The 22,451-nt window shown below is 46.7% G+C and overlaps 1 protein-coding gene across 5 annotated transcripts in view; it reads left to right on the top strand.

The window, feature by feature from the left end:
- Positions 1 to 22,451, top strand: part of sema5ba (sema domain, seven thrombospondin repeats (type 1 and type 1-like), transmembrane domain (TM) and short cytoplasmic domain, (semaphorin) 5Ba) — a 173,808-nt gene that overhangs the window by 146,160 nt on the left and 5,197 nt on the right. For 4 of the 5 annotated variants that reach the window (XM_076030998.1, XM_076030999.1, XM_076030996.1 and 1 more), the window contains 11 exons: positions 1,932 to 2,049; positions 3,301 to 3,485; positions 6,680 to 6,823; positions 7,673 to 7,820; positions 8,072 to 8,297; positions 10,040 to 10,255; positions 13,414 to 13,584; positions 16,378 to 16,452; positions 17,016 to 17,153; positions 20,536 to 20,580; positions 21,876 to 22,081. In XM_076030998.1, the coding sequence (XP_075887113.1) occupies positions 1,932 to 2,049; positions 3,301 to 3,485; positions 6,680 to 6,823; positions 7,673 to 7,820; positions 8,072 to 8,297; positions 10,040 to 10,255; positions 13,414 to 13,584; positions 16,378 to 16,452; positions 17,016 to 17,153; positions 20,536 to 20,580; positions 21,876 to 22,081 (1,672 nt within the window). The remainder of the gene's footprint in view (positions 1 to 1,931; positions 2,050 to 3,300; positions 3,486 to 6,679; positions 6,824 to 7,672; positions 7,821 to 8,071; positions 8,298 to 10,039; positions 10,256 to 13,413; positions 13,585 to 16,377; positions 16,453 to 17,015; positions 17,154 to 20,535; positions 20,581 to 21,875; positions 22,082 to 22,451) is intronic. The other variant, XM_076030997.1, reaches the window with a different exon arrangement.

The following is a 22,451-nucleotide window of genomic DNA, read 5'->3' on the forward strand; positions in this document are numbered from 1 at the left end:
CTTTGCTGGTATCCAAGTTAAAATCTTAACAAAGTGGGTAACTTAGATCATGAAGATGCAGTATATGTTGTAGCCATATTTGGCAACAATGAAAGTCTCATTAGCAGACAGCAGTCGCACCATGTTTCTTCGGTGTCACGGTTTTAAAAGGGGCTAAGCAGAACACAATCAGCCGATGACTGATCAGTCTAGCAAACAGCTTTGTCTTAAACACTGGTGGATTTCTAATCGGTTCTCACACAGTTCAATCTAATCACCTTCTTCAGTGTTCATGTAGACGTGGCAATCCGATCCCTCAGTTTGAAACAACTCAATCAGATTGACGCAGAAAGTGACGCCGTGAACGCATATCGTCTTTGTCTCCCTGGGACTTTGTCTGTCCTGAAGTTCTGTTCCCCGGTGGATAAAAACAGTGTTTCCGTGAGGTCGGATTCCTTCCAGTGAGCCTCTTTGCAAAATTTACCCACTTAATCAGGCCTTTAACTCTGTCGCCCTGGTGCACTTTGTCATAAAATGATATTAACTGTTCCTCTCTGCTGATTCCTGCAATCACACTCGGCGCGCTTGAAGGTGAGAGCGAGACATCTGGATGAGGATGAAGTGACGGTGGTGATGGAGAGGCAATGCAAAAAGACAAACAAAAAAAAACCCAGCGAGCGTCTTTCTGCCGCCGCCATCGTAAACAGTGGCGCGGCCTCCCCGTCCCAGGCCGCCCTTACAGCAAATATTGGGTTCAGTGGAGTGTGAATTTTTCCGGCTGACCTCATCACGATTGTTGTTTCAGTTGTATCCGAGATTGCATCTGCCGCGGCTTAATTAAAGTGGCCACGCGGGCGTCGCGCCCTCTGCCCCCTCCCGTCTCTCTGCTGCGTGGTGGCGGTGGGGGGAGCGGGGGGGGGGGGTTAACCTGCGTCCAATAAAACACACAACCGCCGCTGCGGAGGCTCCGTTTCCCACCTCCCCTCTCGCCAGCTCAACCCGTCGCTCCAGGCCTGCCGCGCAGAGTTCTATCAACACTTGAGATTCCTCAGTCGCTCAGCCAAAAACACTGCAGGGTTCTTCAAATAAGCAGCGGCAGCGGGCGAAGAGAGGGGGAAGAAAAACAACAGCATGAAGAAGAAGAAGAAGAATGTTTGGTTTTTACAATTACATTTTATTGTACACTTTAAAGGGTACATTTGCAAAGTAAAAAATAAGTAATTTTTATACTAGCACTAACACACTTTATTTACAAAACTAATTGGAAATTATGCACATTTTCAAATCTTTTCAAATTTTACAAATCTTTTTAAAACAGCACACAAAAAGTTTTTGTGGCATTAGATTTCTGAGAAGCTGTCAAGGTCTTTCATAAATTAAAAAAACAAATTGGGAAGAAGAAGAAGAAGAAAAAGAAGTTCTTATAGACGAATAACAAAGGCTTCGGCTGCGTCGATGGAGCGACAAAGGAGGAGAGGTGAAAGCGAACAGCAGAGGCGTCCGCCGTTCCTGAAGCGTCCAGATCAGCTCTAGTGGCTTAACTGTTATTAAGCAGCTTTAGATTTAATTAGCCATCATTAAGCCTCTGTTTTACTGAGGGAGCTTACAAATATTTATCCACCATTTGGCCAACGCGCCATGTTTTGTTGCGGGAGCCGAGGGAGAACGGAACCGCCGCAGCCGCCGTCTGATTTTTTTTTTTGTTTGTTTGTTTGGTTTTTTTCGTCACCTTTCAGTTATTTATAAAGCGCCGGCGGTACAGAAGGTCTGAGGGCAGCGAAGTGTCTGAAAGCGACTTAGTCACGCCGCCGCGCCGCCACTTCTTTTATGTGCTTTTCTGCCGTCTCACAAATGATGTGGGCAGCTTTTCTTTTCCCCAAGTCCTGTTATTAAAAATGATGTTTTAGTCACCATGCACGTGTCCCCTCCCCCCTCTTTTGTCACTGCTGCAGGCTGTGCCTGGAGGCGAGGGACCCCTACTGCGGCTGGGACTTCCGGCAGCGCCGGTGCACCACCCTGGAGGAGAGCTCCAACATGAGCCAGTGGAAGCAGAACATCACCGCCTGCCCGGTGGGGAGCGCGGTCACACCACACTTGCACTGGCAGGAGCACTGGGTGGCGGCTTCCACTTCCACCTCTGTGGTCCAACTAGCATCTTTAGGGATCGACAACTTGTCATGACATCTCAGGGAAATGTTTTTTTTGCACATGAGCAATTTGGATAACGTGCAAAATATAGATTTTGGGCTGGAGGTAAAGAGGAAAGTCCATAATGGTCTAGCTCAGATGCTAATTTAAGTTAATTCTTAATAGTTCAATTCAGGAGTGCAGTCTGTACACTCAATATCACTTTCGACACCAGGGCAGCCAAAAAGGGGGCCGATTGAATCTTTTACTGAATCAACAGGTGCTTCCTGAGCTATTTTACCTGTGTTCTGTAATGATTTATGCCATATTGATATCACAATATTCCCGTATTTAAATACATATATTTACATTTTTTGCAACTGGTGCCTGTCTTGGCCAGGACATACCTGCAACGAAGCTGAAATTACAAGTAAAGGAGATCAAGAACAGGTCAAATCAGATGAAGAAGTCAAAAGCAAAGAAGCAAAGAAAAGAAACAAACCTTCTGTTAGAGGACAGGATCATTTAACAAGAGGGGAAAAGTAACATAAACGAAGCCAAGTTTGACAAAGTGGTTGTGACACACACAGCTGTTATCTGACTCGAGCGCCTCCTCAGCGCTAAAGACAAAGACAGGTGGTAATAAGTTTCCTTTCACTGTTTGTTTTCCTCCGTTTCTTGCATTTATTACTCTGCTCACAATAATCCCTGGCGCTACGCAACAACAAGTCTCAAACTACACCGGGTTTAGGACTTTATTTTGACATCCGCTCATTCAGCCAATGTAGAGAGGCGCTGGAATCCCTGTGGAGTTTGTCCTTTCATGTTAATGTGAGAAATAATGAAACAAACAGGAGAATAACTGTAGGAAATGTGCTAAAAAGAAGGCTCAGGTTGTGTCAAAGAAGTAGGTGTGTGTGTGTGTGCATGCTGTCAGGGTGTTTAAAAGTACCAGCGTTTCAACAGAACCTGAAACAAGAGCCAAGTGAAAGCTTGTTAGTCTTCCTCTTCGGTAGAAACACTTTCTGCTTCAGAAGAAAGTAACGTCAGGACAAAGCAGCCACTGCTGTAGGAGAAGAAGAAACTCTACTAGAATCACAGCTGTTTGATTACCGTGATGCAATTTAAACACTTTGCCAGGACAAACTGTCCAGCAGCTCTTGAATGAACCTCCCACTGTTGACTCTTTGCCAGCTACGGAACCAAACCATCAACGGCGGCTTCGGACCCTGGGCTCCCTGGCAGCCCTGCAGCAACAGCGACGGCGTGGACGGCGTGAGCTCCTGCCTGTGCCGCTCCAGGTCCTGCGACAGTCCGACCCCTCGCTGCGGAGGCCGGAGCTGCGAGGGCGCCACCATCGAAGTGTCAAACTGCTCGAGGTAAACGCGCATGCGTTTCTGCGGGTTGCTCTTTGCAACTCCGCTCCGTACAGACACGGGCGTATGGATTTTTGTGTCGCGCCGATCGATACTCAAGTGTTGAACCTCCCAAACCTGTCTGGTAATGCATTCTGAGGGTCCTCGGGGCTGAAAAAGGAAGATGATCTCTTCTGTAAACATATGAAGTTGTTCTTGACGGAGAAAAAGTATCGGTATCCACAATATCAATGTATAATTTTTGCTTTCGCTTGGTATCAGAACATAAAGGGAATTTTGCTTGAAATACCAACTGAATTACGAAATTACAAACAATTATTTGACAGAAGTTTTTTCTAAATTCAAAGGAGGTCTTTAAAGTGACATTACGCCATTTTGTGAGTCTTTTTGTTTTCTAGTACCGCGGAAAACACATGTCAATAGCATGGAACGTGCTGCAAATGAATGCTAACGTTAGCTAATTTGGGGGCTGCGAGCGCAAAGCATCTTTTCGTCGGTTTACATGGTCTCTCTAGTGGTGAATTATGTACCAACAGTCTGGCTTTGTAAATAAAAGAATAAAGAGGCTCAATATCAGCAGACAGCGAAGGCTTGTGATGTTGACGCTCTAATGTAGAAGAAATAACACAGCTAGGAATTTTACGACGAAAATCGATTCCTGAAAATTGCACATTGCCCCTTCGCTGTATCACGCACCGACGACAAAGCTGATGACTGGATTTGATCTGCGTTTGCGTCGCTGTCACTTTAACAGCCGCTCGTCGTCACCCAGACCTTGGCGTCACATCAGGCAGGAATCTTAAACGAGGCCTTTGTTAGACAGAAAAGGGATCCAGAAGTGACAAGGACTCCACAGGAGAAACACTGCGGCACATTTATTAACGCTGACGTCGTAGGAGGAAAACTGAGTCGACGACAGAAAAAAAAAAAAAATCCTGCTCTCTGTAAAAAAAGAAAAACTAAAAAAAAAAAACCTTCATGTTCGGTGCTGGAAATGTTTCTCCTGCTCTATAAATTACTCAGCAGCCCAGAGGCGAAATATATTTCTGACGTGCTTAAATATGAAAAAGCAAAAAAAGCTAATAGATCTCCTTAGATCTTTCGGGAGCACTTGGCCTGAAGTGTCTCAAATCAGGAGCACACAAAAGCCAACACTTCTATCTTCAACTCTGCATTTTTATTGGGATGTTTAACCCAGAATGTCCTCTTTGTCTGTTCCCGTATTCAAACCGTGTGTTTCAATCGCTTTTGTTCTGATTTTCTTTCCAGTCGTTTTTGAATTTTTAACCTTAACTCAGCTTTTAAAGTTGGCGTTGCAAAGCGTTGTGCTTTTCATTTTTTTTTTTTTTGGATGACATGAACGTTCTGGAATAATTAAGACCGACGACACATCCAACCCATCTCCAAGAGGATCTCTACACTCTAAGTGATCGGTTTCCTCAAACTGAACCCAGGATGGTGTAAATATTTACTCACCGGGAGAGCAAACGGTGAGGCTGTTAAACACACAGCCGGGGATGTTTTCGCTCAGAGAGCCAGGAAGGAGATATTGGCAGTAATTGCCGGCAATAATGTTTTTTTTTCTTTTTTTTAACCACCATGTAAATCTTTTGTGAGCTCTCCCCTTTACAGGCTGTTCTTATAAAGAAAATATAAAGCAAAAACCAAGGCAGCGCAGAGGCGTGCGACTCAATTATTTCCTGGTGTAAAAGGAATGCCGCACAAACTCAAACTGCCAACTCCGGTTTACAGGAGGCACGTAACAAGGTCCGTAAATTGGCTGGTAGAGTGCGTGACTACAGGGTCAAAGTTGCTGAAGTGCTTATTTATGTTTTTTCGATTGTAGGTGTGAGGTGACAGGGGAATTCTTCTTCTTCTAAAAAGAAAAAAAAAACAAGGCTCCTAATAAAGTCCTAGCAAAGTCGAGGAATTTACCTGCTGAAAAAGAGAATCTGAATTTATTCACTTGTTTTGAGCGTCCGGAGGGCGTTGTGATGGCGGCTCCTTCAAGGTTTTCTTTAAAAAATAGGAAAAAGAATAAATTCTAGTCAACTAGGGACCTTTTATAGAACGGCTGCGCTCGATCGCGAATGTCACCATAAGAAGGTCTTATTATTTTAACAAGTAATTGTGTTGTTTTATTCAATTTTATTTATTTTTTACAGCAAAACACATTACAAAGGAAATGACCAAAAACAAGATAACTACAGTAAAATTACCAAACATCATCCCCAGAATAGCGGTCCACGTCGAGGCCGGTCGCGCCTGAAAACTTGTTTGTGACGGAAACGGAAGGTTTTTGTCTGCTAAAATGTGCGAGTGGAGGCTCAAAGGCCTGACTGACTTTGAATCAACCTCTACGGCCGGGGTCACCAACGTGGTGCCCGCGGGCACCAGGTAGCCCCGAAGGACCTCATGAGTAGGCCGCAGACCCGTTCGAAAAATTGCACAGCTCATTGAGCTGCGTCCAAAATTCAATGTTATCCGACCTTGTGAAGTCATTTTTGATAATTATCGAGATCTCATGAGCGTGATAAGCGTCTTCACATAGATAGGTGTCCTTAATAATAATATATAACTCAGCAAACTGGTGGCCCTTCATACGGCTCAGGACCCATGAAGTAGCTGTCAGCGCCAAAAAAAAGTTGGTGACCCCTGGTCTACGGGGTCCACTCGTACCCGCTGACAGAATACTGGAGCGATCATGACTGTGTGGAATCTTATCACAGGAATGTAGGTGACATTCGGATTCTCCCCGTGGCTCGGAATGTGGCCAATCGGCGCTAACGGAGAGCGGAGCCGGGACAAAGAGCCTGGGCACCTCTACCCCCCCCCCCCACACTCCCAGATATCTGCGCCAGATTTAATCCCTGGTGTCGAAAATTGAATTGTGCTTTTGCAGAACGTAGCAATTAAATCATGAGGAGAGCTGCCCAGGAACAAAGCACTCAGGCGAATTGGACGACCGTCTCTCCGCCGCCGCTTCCACGTGCGTCTCAAGATTTGCAAAAGCAGCCCTCGTGATTGGACGAGAGCGGCTCCTTTCCTTCCCATTTGCCGTCTAAGGAGGAGTAACGGTGAAAGCGCTGCTGGATAATTACGCCAGTCTGGGGTGGAGGGAAGGAGAAGAGAAAAAAAACAAAAAAAAAATAGCAAGGCTTTTGTGAAATAGCTTTTCCTTGTGTCTGTTGCCATAGGAACGGGGGCTGGACGCCGTGGTCGTCATGGGGACCGTGCAGCACGACGTGCGGCACGGGCTTCGAGCTCCGTCAGCGTTCCTGTAACAACCCGTCGCCTCGGCACGGCGGCCGAGTGTGTGTGGGGCCGAGCCGGGACGAAAGGTAAAAAAAAAAATGAATAAAAGAAAATTAATGAATCTAATGTGTTCATTATATTGCTGCCATTATTTTCTAACTTTCAGAGTGAAATGAGGCTGAAGGTCTCATATTCAAAATTTAACTGAACTTTGTCAAGGTGAATTAACGGAAAAACCACACTAGTGATGTCGGTAGATAATCAAACGACCCAACTTTATATTCATGGGCTGTAATATTCAATTGATGACTTGTTTCTACAGCGTACAAGTTCCCAGGTTGTCTTATTTTAGAGATATTTTGTACCTTTCCATCATTGATCCATGAAGTTGTTATTGAGACCAGTAAGGTTTCCATCTCTTCTCGGTAAAAAAAAAAAAAAGAGAGAGAGAAAGAGGCCATCAGCCCCAACATTGTCATTTGTGAAATCACAAGTATGACTACATGTGTTTCCATCTAAAGACTCATGAAAAAAGAAGAAAAGAAACATTTTCCCAGTTGCCCTTTTTGCCTACACTAAAACGTGCATGAAAATAGAGAGAAGGAAGCCGACCTAGCATGTGCTAAACATGTGGTTCTGGATATAAGATCTTTGTGATGTCACAAGGGGCATTGGTACTAAAAAATAAATAAACACACACCAGCTAGGTTTTGGCTCCGCCCTCTGAGATCGCCTTGCTTTTGCATGTTTCCAAGCATCAATTCTAGCAAGAAGTTAAGACTCAGTATTTTAGCTGGAGACTGCAAACAAAGGGCGCTTAAACTTCAAACCAAATATCTAAAAGTGGATATGACACAGAGGCTTTCAGAGTAGATTTCGCATTCATGGGCGACATTCAATGCATTTTTATTCATTGCATCAATTATTGTCTGCAGGTTCTGCAACGAGGGGAAGTCCTGCCCTCAGCCCATCTTCTGGTCTCCCTGGGGCTCCTGGACCAAGTGCAGCACCGAGTGCGGAGGAGGCGTCCACTCCAGGGTCCGCACGTGTGAGAATGGCAACAGTTGTCCAGGATGCGCGCTGGTAAGAACCACACACACACACACACACACACACACACACACACACAAATGCAAACACACACGAAGGTACAGAGACAAAGCAAATGCATGAAGAATCATCTGTAATCCTCTGTAACAGAGCTTATGGGGCTTGAAAGCAGATTTATTTGCACACATCCCCGGAGAGCTGCTGCAGTTCAGTTGCTTTGTCTCATAAATCCCTTTGATGAATTGAACGACTTGATTGATGATTTAAGATTTATTTTCTTGCAGGAGTACAAGGCCTGTAATCTGGAGGCGTGTCCAGAGGTGAAGAGAAACACCCCCTGGACCCCCTGGATGCCCGTCAACGTGACTCAGGGCGGCGCCCGCCAGGAGCAGCGGATGCGCTACATGTGCCGGGCGCACCTGGCCGACCCGCACGAGCTGCAGATCGGACGCAGGAAGGTGGAGACGCGCTACTGCCCCAACGACGGGACGGCGGCCTGCGAGACGGACAGTGAGTCAGAAAAAAAACTAGAAAATTGAAGAAGTGAAACATCAGGTGGAGGAGATGAAAAAAAATACTCTTCTTCATTAGAATTTAAATATGGCCGCTCGGTAAAAGCCCGACTCTCGCTCTGAGACTCTGCTGACGACAACTCCATTCTTCTGCCTCGCCAGGTTGTTATTATTATTATTTCTCATGAATTCTGTTGATGCATGCATAATTTTTTTATTATTTTTAATGCATTTATTCATTCCGAAGGAAAACCTCTTCGGGGTGACGCTTCGACATAAATAAGTGAAGTGCCACTTGATGACACAGCCAGTTTCAGTTTAATGCTTTCCTTCTGCACTCAGGGGACAGTGCAGAGGAAGTACATTTTTTATATTTTATTTCCCCTTGAATTGGAATTAAAAGCTCAGAGTGGGATGGTGACTGCGGAAAGTGGACAATTTTACAAGATGTGATGGATTGTGGACACGGCAGAGTTGATTGTACAGTCATGTATCATCTGCGTACAGTGAGAGTGCTGTGCACTGTAAAACAAATTAAACGGCAGGTGTGTGAGATTCCATCAGGGCGGCCCGACCCCTGTTGGAGGCCTCAGCTCCCCTACATGCTGTTGGAGGCGAGGTCACGGTCCAGCACGCACACACACTCACACACCGACGCAGACAGAGCTGCCGACAGTTCACAGCCTGCCGCTCCCCAATGGCGGCTTTTTCATGCACACCTCGTCTGAATCGATTACCTGTCTCCCCCTGCGTGCGTCTGGCTGGCTGTCTGTGTGTGTTAGTGTGTATGTGTGTGTGTGTGTTGTTGCCAGTCTGACAAACAGATGTGAGAGAGACAGCGAGGTGCAGGGAGAGGCATTAGAGACACAGACGTCGTTTCAGCAGCGCAGGACAGGTGGGAAAAAAAAAAAATGTTGCCCGGTGGCAAAGTCGAGGCTCCATCAAAACGTCCACACGCCTCAAATCTCACCTCAGAATCTTTCAACCCTCCGACTGGCAGGCGTGCGAGTCGATTTTTTTTTTCTCCAATATTGTATCCATTTTTTTTTGGAGCAGCAGCATGTGGTGGTCACGTATCGACAAATGTCTACAGATGTCCAGAGAACATCGCACTTAGCCCTCTGTTTACAGCCTCCCTACTGAAGGGCTTGCTGCTTGAAGTAATGCTTTGTTGGATCGTCTGCAGAAGGGGCAGAAACAAGGAGGCAGCACCGAGCCAGGGTTTGTGGTCGTTACCATGTTAAAGTAATTTCTGACATCACAAAGGGCCGATTTATGTTTCTGATCTCTTTTTATTCTCCTGGATTCTAGTGGACCAGTTTTGAACAATCAGTTAATCCAAGAAACAGTTCATATTTCTACAAAACAGGACATGATAAACATGTAAAATAGCCCTTTGTTTGCAGTCTCGTATTTAAAAAAAAAAAAAAGAAAAAGAAAAATTTTAAAACGTCCAGCTGAAACACATGCTTTGTTTTCCCTTGATATTTTTGTAAGAGGACAAAAAAGAAGCGGTTTCAGCATCTACCTGTGGGTGCTGTCGGTGACCTAGTGGCGGTTCGATTTCTCTGTTTTACCACATACGCAGCAGGCATGTTGCAGTACAGGATGAACCTTTCACACTTCTGGGAATCTCATTAACAGACTAGACACGGAATTCTTACCTGCAAACATTGATGACGTGAATTTGCATAATTTGCCTGATCTCACCTCAAGCTTCTTTTCATTTTTTCCCCCCAGCACTCGTCGCAGAGCTCCTCAAGACGCCTGTAGTGAGAGCCGCTGCGGGTACCGGCTGGTCACCGTGGGAATCCTGGTCGAGCTGCTCGCAGAGTTGCGCCAAGGGCTACCGCACCCGGCGGCGCACTTGCTCCGGACCGGAAGGGAAGAGCGCCCCCGTGGCGTGCCGTGGCTCGCCGGTGGAGTACCAGGACTGCAACGTGCAGTCATGTCCCGGTGGGTGAAGTGCGTCCGGAAGATCTGAGCGCTTTTATGTGCTTATTTTTAATCATGAAAGTTTCTGCAAAACATCATAAATGCAGAGATACCGACACTCAAGTGGAGTGGAGATAAAATATGACTTCATCACTGCGTTATGGGTTCATAAAGAAGGAGCAGGCGCAGTAAGACAGACGGAGACAGAAAGTTAAGGGAGGTCAGTGGCGGCCGTAAAATAGCGCTGAGTGGATCGTTAGCCTCATTAGCTAATGGTTACCAATCGTCCGCAGCGGAGTGCTTGGTGTCCTCGGACACAAAATGGAATCACCTTATTTTAAACCCCTCGTCGAACCGTAATCAGCCGACCCGGAACTCTGATGACCACAGTCGGACAGTCAGTGCAAATTAGACCAAGCCGAGGGCAAGCATACACACAGACACGTGTGAACACACACACACACACACGTACACATGCTAACATCCACAGAATATTTGGCAGTAAGAAAAACGCCCTGAACTCCTTCAGAACTTTGCTTTGAATATTTATGACGTTGCACCTTATGAATTATAAGTGAATGGTGCAAAGCTTGATGGCACACCTGCGGTAAAAGCAAATGCTGGTCGTTGTTGGTATTCTCCGGACGTCACCTGCGGTCGACTTCGGAGCTGACGCACGGAACCCGGGGAAAATCGAGATCCGGCCTTGCTTACTACCCAGTGGGAGCTAGAAGTGGTGTTTCGGCCGGTCAAGGCAAGTGGGAGTCCAGTCAGCATGTCAAATCGGGTCAAGTGAAATTGACGTTTGAGGCTTATCAAGTCAAGACTGATCTGATGCCAGCGGAACCTGGCCTAACCAGGATACTCGTTCAAAGTTAAAGGCATGGTTCACTCATTTCAGACATTTACTGCTCACTGCATTGTCGACAATGGTGAAGAAAAAAAAAATAGTGTAACAAACTTTACCACTCGTTTGGAGATCGATGTGGCTCAAAAAAACATTCAACAACACCAGGCACTGTAAGTGGAGTAGAACCATGAAACTCCAGGATAGCTCTGTGTATAGACATCGCACCCACCAGAAAAATGGTGCAATTTCAACTTTAAGCAAATTGCCCCTTTATGTCTGTCAAGTTTGTTTGTGTGTGTGTGTTTCTGTTTTTTGTTTTTAAATTAAAGCAAAAAAAACAGGATGTTGACATTCGCTGACAGCCTGTAGAGAAATTGCTCTGTCGCCGACTGTCACCCGGCCTGTCTGGGCCTGATAAAAGGACACTGGCCAAAGTAAAGGTGAAAATGAGTCATCCTGCAAGCATCCCCCAGAAGGTGTGAACCTTTGAAGAATTGCAATTCCGCTTGCTGTCTCCACTTTCATTGTTTTTTGCTGAATTTGTGTGTCGCTTAAACTCGACAATTTCTCCCTCGGAAATTCAGTCCGTCTAATCCACATTAACGCCTCTGGTGTTCGCCATCGGCCATGCGGACAGACCGAGCTGAGGCATTTTCAGCCCTCTGAGCACAAAAAAAAACAAAACACAAGAGCCGTGTCAGTCAGGGAGCCGCTGGGTCATTCGGTTAATTCAGACACTCAGCCAGGTAAACATTGGCGGCGTCGAGCGGCGGTGGCCTGTGACAGCTAGTTAAGTGGCCACAGGCTGCCTCACTACTCTAATCCACTCAGCTGATGAACTTCTTGCGAGCTTGCGAGATGAACCAGGAGGCAACAAACGCATGGAAGGATTAATTCAACGCAACAATTAATGAGTTGAAACGTGATGCAGGAGTTGATCAGGTAGTGTTCCAAAGCATTATGTCTTGCCTTTATTTCTTTTCTTTCTTTTTTTTTATCAGCACTGCAGGAAATGATTAGCGTTGAATGCACTGTGAGATAAGATCACACATAAATATGTATTTGTTTGAGGGTGTGTATTTACTGGATGTAGTTTGATTTTGTTTTCTGTGGTTGCGAGTCTCAGAATACACCAGCGTTGTAATGGAACTGTGAAGATTGCATTCGGCAGAAGCATTTAAAAAGCCGTAAAGAAAAGGGGCACATTTTTAAAAGAGGAGGCATTAAGAAATAGAGCTGCAGCCTATATTGTCTCAATTTTGAGATCTGTATTTTTCACTCGAGACTTCAGTCGGACAGCCTTGCGGGATTACTTACCCCAGAAAAGGATAGTAGATGTAGCCCTCTGTTTACAGCCTCCTGCTACAACATCGGGTAGAAGATAAGACTGATGCTTTGCCAGTGCTTACACACGATTGGATGGGCAAAAAATATGCATGTATGCATGAAGACACATAATTCACAACAGTAGGTTGACGGGTTAGGTGCAAATGAGGTGCTGGGCAGATAACACATCACGCTGTATATTTGGGCTGCATCCAGCCGTGTGACGTGCTGCCTGCGTGTTGAAGGTCTGGACAACAGTAGAAGCGACGACAGGTCCCCCGGTTAGTGCAGCAGATCAGCTGCAGGAATTAAACATGTTTTAAATGCAGCCTTGGGTGGTGATGCATGGTGCAACTGGCCTCTGGAGGAAGGAGGGAACGCCACAGTGTCCTACTGAAGCTGCTCAGTGCCGTGATGGACACGCCCAGTTGGTGTCCACCGTAGTTTGATTCCCCAAACTACGATTGAGAAAAGCAGAAAATTCAGTTTTTGTTGACATAGAAAGCAACGGGACCGATTACTTCTTATTTGACTGTTTACTCAACCGTCTGCGTTAAAAGATGGACACGATTTAATGCGAACACACTCGTTTCTGAGAAGAACTGGCACGTGCGGAGCCAAACCCACGGTACGGGGGGGGGGGATAAGAACAAGGCAATCACGGGGTAATATTGACATAATCAGCCAAGCAAACTCAAATTAAACTGTTGTTCGCATCGGAACATCACGTTTTTCGCAACGGCCGTCGCATACTAAGCAGCTCGCGGCCTCGTGTCTCCTGCTGGGGGCGGCGCCGCGCGTTCACGTCCCCCCTGCTGGGGCGCCGTGCAGGCAACCAAAGTTATATAGATCCCATGGGTGACGTTTTCCATTTCACGCGCCAATCAGTTCCATGAAGGAGGTTTTCCGAGCAAAAATCACCTTTCAGATGCCAGAACCACGCTGCTTTCGTCTCGACGTCCTTCTCATTGTTGTTTTTTTGTTTTGTTTGTGTGCGTCGCAGTGAAAGGCGCCTGGTCCTGCTGGTCGTCGTGGTCTCAGTGCTCGGTGGGCTGCGGCGGCGGCCACTACCAGCGCACGCGCACCTGCACCAGCCCCGCGCCGGCCAACGGCGGGGACATCTGCATGGGGCTCCACACGGAGGAGGCCCTGTGCAACACTCACACCTGCGACGGTAAGGATGGTCCTGCAACCCCCGCTCCCCAGGGGTTTTTTGTTTGTTTGTTTGTTTTTTTAAATTCATGTCACAACCGACGTCTGCCTGGGTTGAGTCATCACACCTCCGGGTGGGCGGGCAGTCATTTCCCCTCGCTGTTTAAATTACCTGTCGCCCCGTCTTCGCCCCGCACCTGCCGCCGCCGCCGCTGTCATCTCCTCCCGATGAACAAGATGGATCGCGGCGGCAGGAGAGCAGAATTGCGCTGAACAAACAAGCTGTTACTGCATCGTTTCCTGCTGGGCCCTGAACGCTGTGTCAAGCCGCCCCCCCCCCCCCCCCCCCCCGCCCCCCCACACCCGCTAGGATTTGGAGAAAGATGCACAAAGGTGTTGTTGCGGTGAACTAAATAAGGGCTTCTTCCGTCTGGTGTTTGGACTGAAGAGTATATCGTGTCTAGGTCCTAAAAGGTAAATTAAACTAAACCCAATGTGTTGAGTTTGTAATTATTCATTTATTCATATCATCCTGTCAGCAGTGTCTTGTGTAAAAATGTCAGGCGCTGGGGGACGGAAGTGAACGTCCTCGGCAACGTATACAGGAAGTCTTAAAGTGACAGATTCAAAAGAGGTTTAAATCTACTGTTCACACGAATTCCCCCACTGTCAGCGCATTGTTTTTGCAGCATGTATACAATATGCAGGGGATCTCAAGCTTCCGACGCTACGACAGGAACACGGGTTTCCCATTGGTTTTTCATGAGGGCTCCTCGTGTTTGATTTATTCCTATTATTATTATTCTTTTGCTACTTCAGGCGCTTAAATATTGCACCACAGCTTAGTCTGGCTATTACTTGAGGCCGGTGCTTCCCTGAATTTACTTGTTAGTCCAGCTGCGTGCTGCAAAAGCAGCCAGAAGAATCATAAGAAACCAAAATAATCAGGCTGCCAGTCAGTCGTTTTTTTTTGTCTTTTTGCAACCAACTTTGGCGTACCCTACTGGCCAAACGATATATTGCAGGTTTTTGGTACCGCGTTAGCCTCCTCTATTGAAACAGGAAACCATGTCCACCATTTTAAACAGTCTACAGGCCACACCACGAACCAGCCATTGGCTCTCAGTGGTCATTGATGTGCAAAAATCGCCATTATTGCAAAAGCATTTTTGAAAAATCTGCTCCTATTTGCAGCTCGGCTTTATTTTGCTTATTTACACGCCTACAGTCTTCATGTGCGTCAGCTTCAGGGACAAAAAAATCCTTGCGCAGACTTCAGATAGAAATTCTCAACAGGTTTGTCAGACTTAATCGTGCGTGAAATGCCTGTTATATTTTTGTAATTACGCGCCATTTTGCCCCACTCACCCGCTCACTTCAGGCTTCAGCCACCCGTGACTTTGCTTGGCGCCGCGCTCCCGCTCGCACGCACGCACGTCCGCGGCGCGCAAATTGACAAAGAGAGAGAGAGGGAAACACCGTGGCCGAGGCGTCGTAAATTCAACGCCGTTTGGTCGGTCATACGAAAAAGGCCGTTGATGCGCCTTCAGTCGCAGGCGGCGGTCTGATGATGAGATGTACAACAAGGCCCTTCGCACCGTCCCTCATCCCATCTACCGCCAGGACGCTGAAATATTCATGAGCGCTTTCACTCGACAGTCGGCTCCGGGTCCGGCTGCAGAGGGTTTTTATCAGGCACCTTTCAAGGTTGAGCCTTCCTCACGGTGACGTTCATGATTTTTGTTTTGTTTTGCTTTTTTTTTTCTAAATTATTGATCATTGGAAAACACAAGCGATCCTGTAAGTGAGCAGGTGAGACAGCCTCTGCCTACATCAAACCCATTTGCACAGCCTTGTTTTTAATCTCGGACCAAGGCTTTGGCTGCGTTTGTCAGAAACAATTCTATAAATCTCCCGGACGCAGTGTATTTAGCCCTCTGTTTGCAGCCTCCCATCCTGATTTTTTCTTCTTGCTAAAACTGATGCTTTGTTGGACCCTCTACCAAAAGAACAAGGTATTCTCAAGGGCAGATCTGACACCTGGCTGGGGGACGCACGATGTATCTGTAAGGCATCAGTGCCCTTTGTGACATCACCAAGGGTCAATTTCCAGAACCGCATTAGCGCTTTTTTTTTTTTTTTTTTTCTTTTCGCAAAATCAAAAGAAGGAAAAGAAGAAAGAAAACAAGATAGGTTTTCACAACGTTTGACTCACTAAAGTCGAACAGCTTATTGTCCGTCGTGTCCCGTCGTGTCCCGTCTCTTCGCCGAGCTGCTTATCGGCCTCGCTCATCAAGCTAGCGCCGCCCTGTTGCGCCGATCAGCCGCCTCCGGGCGACCTTTGCTGCCCCGATCCGTCTCCCCGTCTCGCCCGCCTATTGACAAGTACAAGATCAGTCATCAGCGGGGGGTCCGGCCGCCTTGCATTCGTAATCGGGCGGCGGCGGTTGTCGGTCTCGGGATTATTTGTCGCCCCCTCCGCCCCACCATCATATCTCCCTCCCCCTCCTCCCCCTTACCCGTCGCTGCTTATTTGATTAAAGTCTCGGCCCGGTAATAGAGGACAGCGGGAAGGAGCGGCGGGGCGGAATACTAACCAGGAGCCCCGGGGCCCCTGGCGGCACTTCCTCCCCGACTCACCAGCACAATCTTGCAGGCTGTCCAGGTGACAGAAATAAATGGGAATGGATGAAGCAATTAAAAAATAGGATGCGGTGATGGATGGTTATTAAACATGTTTTGGCTCGAGCTCGGCCCGTGAGCGCTTGCGTGTGTGCCTCTGTGCTCGTGTGTGTGTGTGTGTCTGTGCGTCTAGACGTTTGCGTGGCAAGATGGGAGCAGATGGTGGCGACGCAGCAGACTGTCGGCGAGCGCCGCGCTGATGGGGAAGGTAAAAAAGAGAGAGAGAGAGAGAGAAAGAGAGACGCCTGTCCAGAGGACATCGACTCGCTTTTTCTCGCTGCCAAAAAGCTGCACGCTCGAGAGCTCGCTTGAATAACACACTGGCTTTTTTCATCGGCCTTTCACCGCGGCGGCAGCAGCCAGGGCTCCGTCCACTCTAGTGCTCTTGAACGCCGGGCGGAAGAGTGCAGTGGGTGCACGTGTGGTTCAAAGCTTGGGGCTGGCGGTGGAGGGACTTTTGTGTTCCCCTCTTAGGCCTTTTTTTTTTTTTGTCAAACGCCCGGCCGCCCGCCCGCTGCGGCGGGGAAACGGCTCAAGGGACAAACATCTCGACTATGCACTAAACAAACTCTCCAAGGGTTTCAGTCTCGCAGTCCTGTTTACAGCACAAACACTGTTTTTTTTTTTTTCCTGGTCTGTCTGGTTGCCTGGTTGGGTGGCGACGGCTTGGGTGGGCGCGTTTTCGGCTCTCTGGCCGCCTTTCCTAGCTTTTGATGTGGTGTTGCTGTTTGTCCGGGAATCCCATTGATTGCTCTTTCTCTCTGCGTTTAGGTGGCTGGATGGCTTGGTCGCTGTGGTCGGCCTGCGATGATTCAGGCTTGCAGATGAGGAGTCGGGTGTGTGGTGCTCAGGGTAACACGCCGTGTGTGGGGAACGGCACTCAGCGCAGAGACTGCAATGAAATACCCGGTGAGTCGGTCAGCTGTTGGACACACATGTTGGATTTTTGGAGTTGTTTCCCCTTCAGTGGGATGTCTTTTTGCCACAAAGAAGCCCCGATTACCCTGAAATACAATGCACACGCCTTGGTTTGGCTGGGTTGATTTACGTGAAAACTAGCTTTGAGGACTACAATTTTGATTCTTCTAAGGATTTTCTAATTTTAGACATAACTTTGTGCAGATCTTTGGCAGCCTATATTAAAGATAGTATGAAGCGTACAGCTTTCAAATGTGCCTAAGAAAGGGACAACAATAGCAAGACATTTCAATCTGAGACAAAGAGACAAAGAGGAAAAGTCACCTGCATGTCCTGATAAATTCCTTTAAATTTGTATTTTCAAAGTATGTCTATCTACTTAGATAGATAGATAGATAGATAGATAGATCTAGCTAGCTTGATAGATAGATCTATCTAGCTAGCTTGATAGCTAGAAAAAATGCTAGATAGATCTAGCTATTTACCCATCTACCTATCTATCTATCTATCTATCTATCTATCTATCTATCAGCTAGCGGAAGTAGCAACAAGCGGCATGGACCCGGAAACCGTTGAAGCATCTTTTTGTCTCCCTGTCATTAAAAAAAATATATGTCCATCATGAACCATTACACTCAAATAAACCCAAATTCCACTAGAAACGACTTCTACTTTGCTTTACAGCCCTGTTTTGCGAGTCCAAAAGTAAAGGCCAAGGCTGAGCAACAAAAGACTCCGAACATAGACTAAATTAGAGGCCACGGCGATGATGTGTTCAGGCGCTCCTCCTCCACTTGGAATATTAGTCAGCTCCATCCATCCAGATGTCAAAGAAGCTCGCCAGCGCTTTTTGGGTCGCGACTGGTCTGCTGTTGTGAAGTGTGTCTGATCCACGACGACGCCCCCGCTCACAAACACACGCAAACATTTGTCATCGGTGTGTGCGCGCCTGCCCAACGTCATGCTTGTGTGCATCGGCATGTGCTAATGAACCATAACTACACCCATGTGTATCCAGCAAGTGCGTATTTGACCCGCGGTGCACCTCGTCACATGAGCGATGAACCTCCTGAAACAGTTTTTTGGCAGCGCTGGCCTCCAGAATCCCTGAAGACGCTCTAATAAAGGCCATTAATATTAATGGGTCGTCACGACAGCAAATAACAGCTAAATTCTGTTGCATATTTTGTGCTACAGAGGCCGTGGATGGATTCGTTAAGGTCAGTGGCAGAGGGGAGGCAGAAAATTAGGGCGAGAAAATAATCAGGAGATGTGGCACTGCAATTAAGTCTGTTCACGGACACGTCAGGCCTCCTGACCTCCTCCCCGCAGTTTTTTTTTTTTTAGAATCACACTGTCAAGGATCTCTGTCACTCAGGGAAGTTCACACAAAGTATCTCAGAGATCCTTTTTGTTTTGCCTGAGGGTTTATGGCTTTGACTTGTCCATCAGTATGTCCAGACTGCATTCAAATTCCACACAAGTGGGGAATGAACTTGGTGTCTCCTCACAGTTTTTATGCCTTTTATGAGGTAGAAATAACCAGATTTTTACGGGACTTTGCTAAGATTCGCTAATCATGGCTCAGTTTGATTTGTAGGTATCTGCTATGTTAGGATCAACCACCAAATTGAGCTTTGTAAGGTTAGTAGTTGCGCCACTTGGCCACATTTGCAGCCAGAGGTGTCGCCGCTTCTGCAGCATCGTGCTGTCAAAAGTGCATTGATGATATCCCGCACAGTGATGTTAGCAAAATAAATGAGAAGAGATTTTTATACTAAAGCAAAGGTGACTGAAGTAGAAACTACAGTTGCTCATCATCCTCTCCATCTCAGCTCATTATTGCACATTCAGGAACATTCAGAACATTTTGGAGCATTTAAAGTTGAGTCATTGTTTTAATAGACTTTTGAATTTGTCCCAAAGTCTTTATTTGCCTTTGTTAGTTTTAGCAATGCCTTGATACTCATGTTGTGAACTCGTCGCCATAGTATTGTCATGCTGTGGGACTCTCTCTGCTATCAGTGCATTCCTGCTGATTGCACTGGCTCACTGCAACAACAACCTGCCAACTTGCTCAAAGCTGGCCAACTGCAAGACACTGTATTGACTTGGACGACTATCCATCCAGATTTCGCCCACACCGTCTTTCTCTCGCGAAACAGAAAGTATGTGTCCTCATATTTGGGCATTTGTCCTGATTTTTCAGAGAAGTGGCGTCCACCCAGATTTTTACCAGCGCAGACTTCTCATCGCCTCACCGCCGTTACGTGTCCTCATTTCTGACCCCCTCCGAACATTACATAACTGCACCTATTACTATTTCATAGATTACTGCAATATCTCTTGATTAGGGGGAGAAATTATTGTCATCAGTCAACTTGAGTTCCTGAACGGAAAAATTGGTTTGAGTGCTTGGATTTTTTACGCTGGGCTATTTTCAGGCTTCTCAGAGATGCTCGGCGAGCCGATTCAAAATCTTGTGTAAAAGAGTGACATCACAGGACTGTTTGGTTGTTTCACTTTGTTAGATGCCCCCCAAAAAAAAAAGAACCAAAGCATTTTCAGTTTTGAATAAGCTTTTGAAAGATTTCTAAAATGTTCATGTTTTTTTTTTTTTTTTTTTGGAACAGATGTTCTAATAAATTTCTGAAGCACTTCACGTCTTGTGTGCCAAAAACAAAAACCACACTGGATGATAAATCCACTGCTGCGGAGCCAAACAGAGTTGTTTAATGCGGCGAAACATCTCCATTACAGGCGCCTGTGACATATGTGGAAAGAGCACAAAAACAACGAGGCGAATAACAACGGAGCCTAATGTTACTGTTAGCATACAGTCCGTGAAAACCGTTGAGTCGTGGGGAAACGCACGAAAGCAAAATAACAACAACAAAAAAAACTCATCTTAATGTCGTCATTATGCAGAGTGACTTAAATGCTTTCAGTGCAAATACATCAGACTGGTTTGTGTGAGTGTCCGCATGTTGTTTGCATTGATGTAAACATGCCTCACGGCTCTGTTCGTGCTGAGGTCTCCAGAGTTTGCACAAACTGTATCTTTGCACTTTGATGGCAGGTTTCCAGCTGCAGACATGTAGCTGGAACAGAGCGAGCTTCTGTAGTTATTGTAAAAAAATTTAATAAAAAAAAAACTCTTACGCAACGTTTCTGCAACTTCTTAAATGTCATTTCAATTTCCATTCACTGGTTTTGTTTATGCATGTGTCACCTCCCCTGATGTTTCAGTCAGTGGATGTTGTGTGATGACGGCTGCTCCTCCCGGGAGGGTGTGTGCCCGTGTTTGTGTGTTTGTGTGTGTGCGTGTGCATGCCTGTGTTTGTCTGACCCTGTGTTCCTCTCCTCTCTGCAGTCATTCTCCCCGCATCTGGTTTTGATAAGGACAAACAGTGTGGAGGTAAGTGGATGAACAGCTGGCCTCACTTTGTCTCCGTGCGCCTTGCCCAGTTCTACCTCGCCCGTCATACCCTGCATCTGCATCCCATGTGTCTCATGTCGATTCTCGGTCCGCGCAAAACATTAAATAGTAGGAATGAGACGGAAAGAACGCGAGGCCGCACTTCAAAACCAAAAACCTTTTTTTTTTTTTTCAACCTCTTGCTGCCGACGTCGAATGCCGGAATTCCTCCCTCGACAGAAAAGAGTTGCGAGGATGAAATTGGGGAGAGAGGGGAATGGTTTGCAGATGTAAAGCGGAGCAGCCTTCAAGTCAAAGTCGTTCAAGTTGTTTCGCTGAAGAATAAAGAGGGTGGGGTGGGGAGGGGGGGGCGACAGGAGGCTCATAGCAGCCAGCCTTGAGCAAACACAAGCACCAGACACAAAGATGGCAGCTATTCAAGCCAATTAGTCGTTCACCTGCCGCAGTTTTCAAGTGTCCAGAATTGTCTCTCAAGTAAGTGTCTCTTGGAAGGGAGTTCTCCTCCATTGGCCAAAAAACAATAATGCCAGCTCCTTCACAAAATCTTCATCTTTTCCTGGAAAAATACAAACCTCCAAAGCTCTGTTTGGACAAAATTCACTTCACCAATGTTTCCTAACAATTAAAGTATTTTGTGTCTGTACACCGGCACTGAACTGACCAGAAATTTGAAAGGGAAAAAAAAGATCCTTTACTGCTCTGAGAATCTGCACTTTGTGATGTCATGAAGGGCACTGATACCTCTTTCAGGTAAGTGACCACAGCCCGAGCTCGGTGTTGGTTCCACCCTCTGATGATCTTGTGGACCTTACACATGATTCACCAGCATTTACCAGTGGGGGTATGTTATAGAATGACTTGAATTGGATTGAATTGAATTGAATTGAATAAAGATCTGGATGGACTTTATCTATAATGGGACCTTTAACGTGCCAGGCTGGGCTCTGCTGCTGCTGTCACTGTCCACTGGTTTTGCTCTGTTTATACTGGTAGAAAGCTCAGCCAACTGGTTTGCTGTGGTTTCAGACACAATCCAAGGTCACCAGCGGCCAGTGTTTCACATTCTGATCTGCAGGGGGGGGAATACAGAGTACTTTGACTTTTCTCCCTGCAATGCAATGCTGCTTATATGTGCAGTGTGCAAGTTCTGCTTTGCGGGGGAGGTTCATATGCAAAGCCAAGACTTTGGAGATTACTTGATACTTAATTATTCATTTATTTCCAAATGCTCGGGCTTTAATCACACCCGTCACCCTCTTTTTTTTTTCTCCCAGCGTTCACCTCCATCCACTTGATTGCGACGGGCGTGTCCTGCTTCCTGGGGGCGGGGCTGCTGTCCTTCCTGATCTACGTCTACTGCCAGCGCGTCCACAAGCCCTCGCAGGAGTCGGCCATCATTCACCCCACCACCCCCAACCACCTCAACTACAAGGGCAACACCACGCCAAAGAACGAGAAGTACACCCCCATGGAATTCAAGGTGTGCGTGAGAGAGAGTGAGAAAGAGAGTGAGAGAGAGAGAGAGAGAGCAGCAGTCACCCAGATAAAAATCATAAAAATGCTAATATTAGGACTATTTACTCCACGTAACTGTCACTCGCGTGCACAAAGTGAGTGTTGGAGATTTGCGCGGCCGTGATTGGGATTCATGTTTTATTGAACACGTTCATTCTTGCATTTATCTCAATGGAGCGCGGGCCTCCGAAGACGGATCACCCTTCACTTTTACTCCCCGCCGCTCTCTTTACAGGACCTATAGGCTTCACACGCCAAACCTCAGCCAGGCTCGATGGCCCATTAGCTCTCCAAAGCATAAGGAATAATTCAGGAGCCGCCACACTAGCGGCTCA

This window comes from Nelusetta ayraudi, unplaced genomic scaffold, assembly GCF_046127955.1.
Source record: "Nelusetta ayraudi isolate G7.1 ecotype Tasmania unplaced genomic scaffold, CSIRO-AGI_Nayr_v1 ptg000031l, whole genome shotgun sequence".
NCBI lineage: Eukaryota > Metazoa > Chordata > Actinopteri > Tetraodontiformes > Monacanthidae > Nelusetta > Nelusetta ayraudi.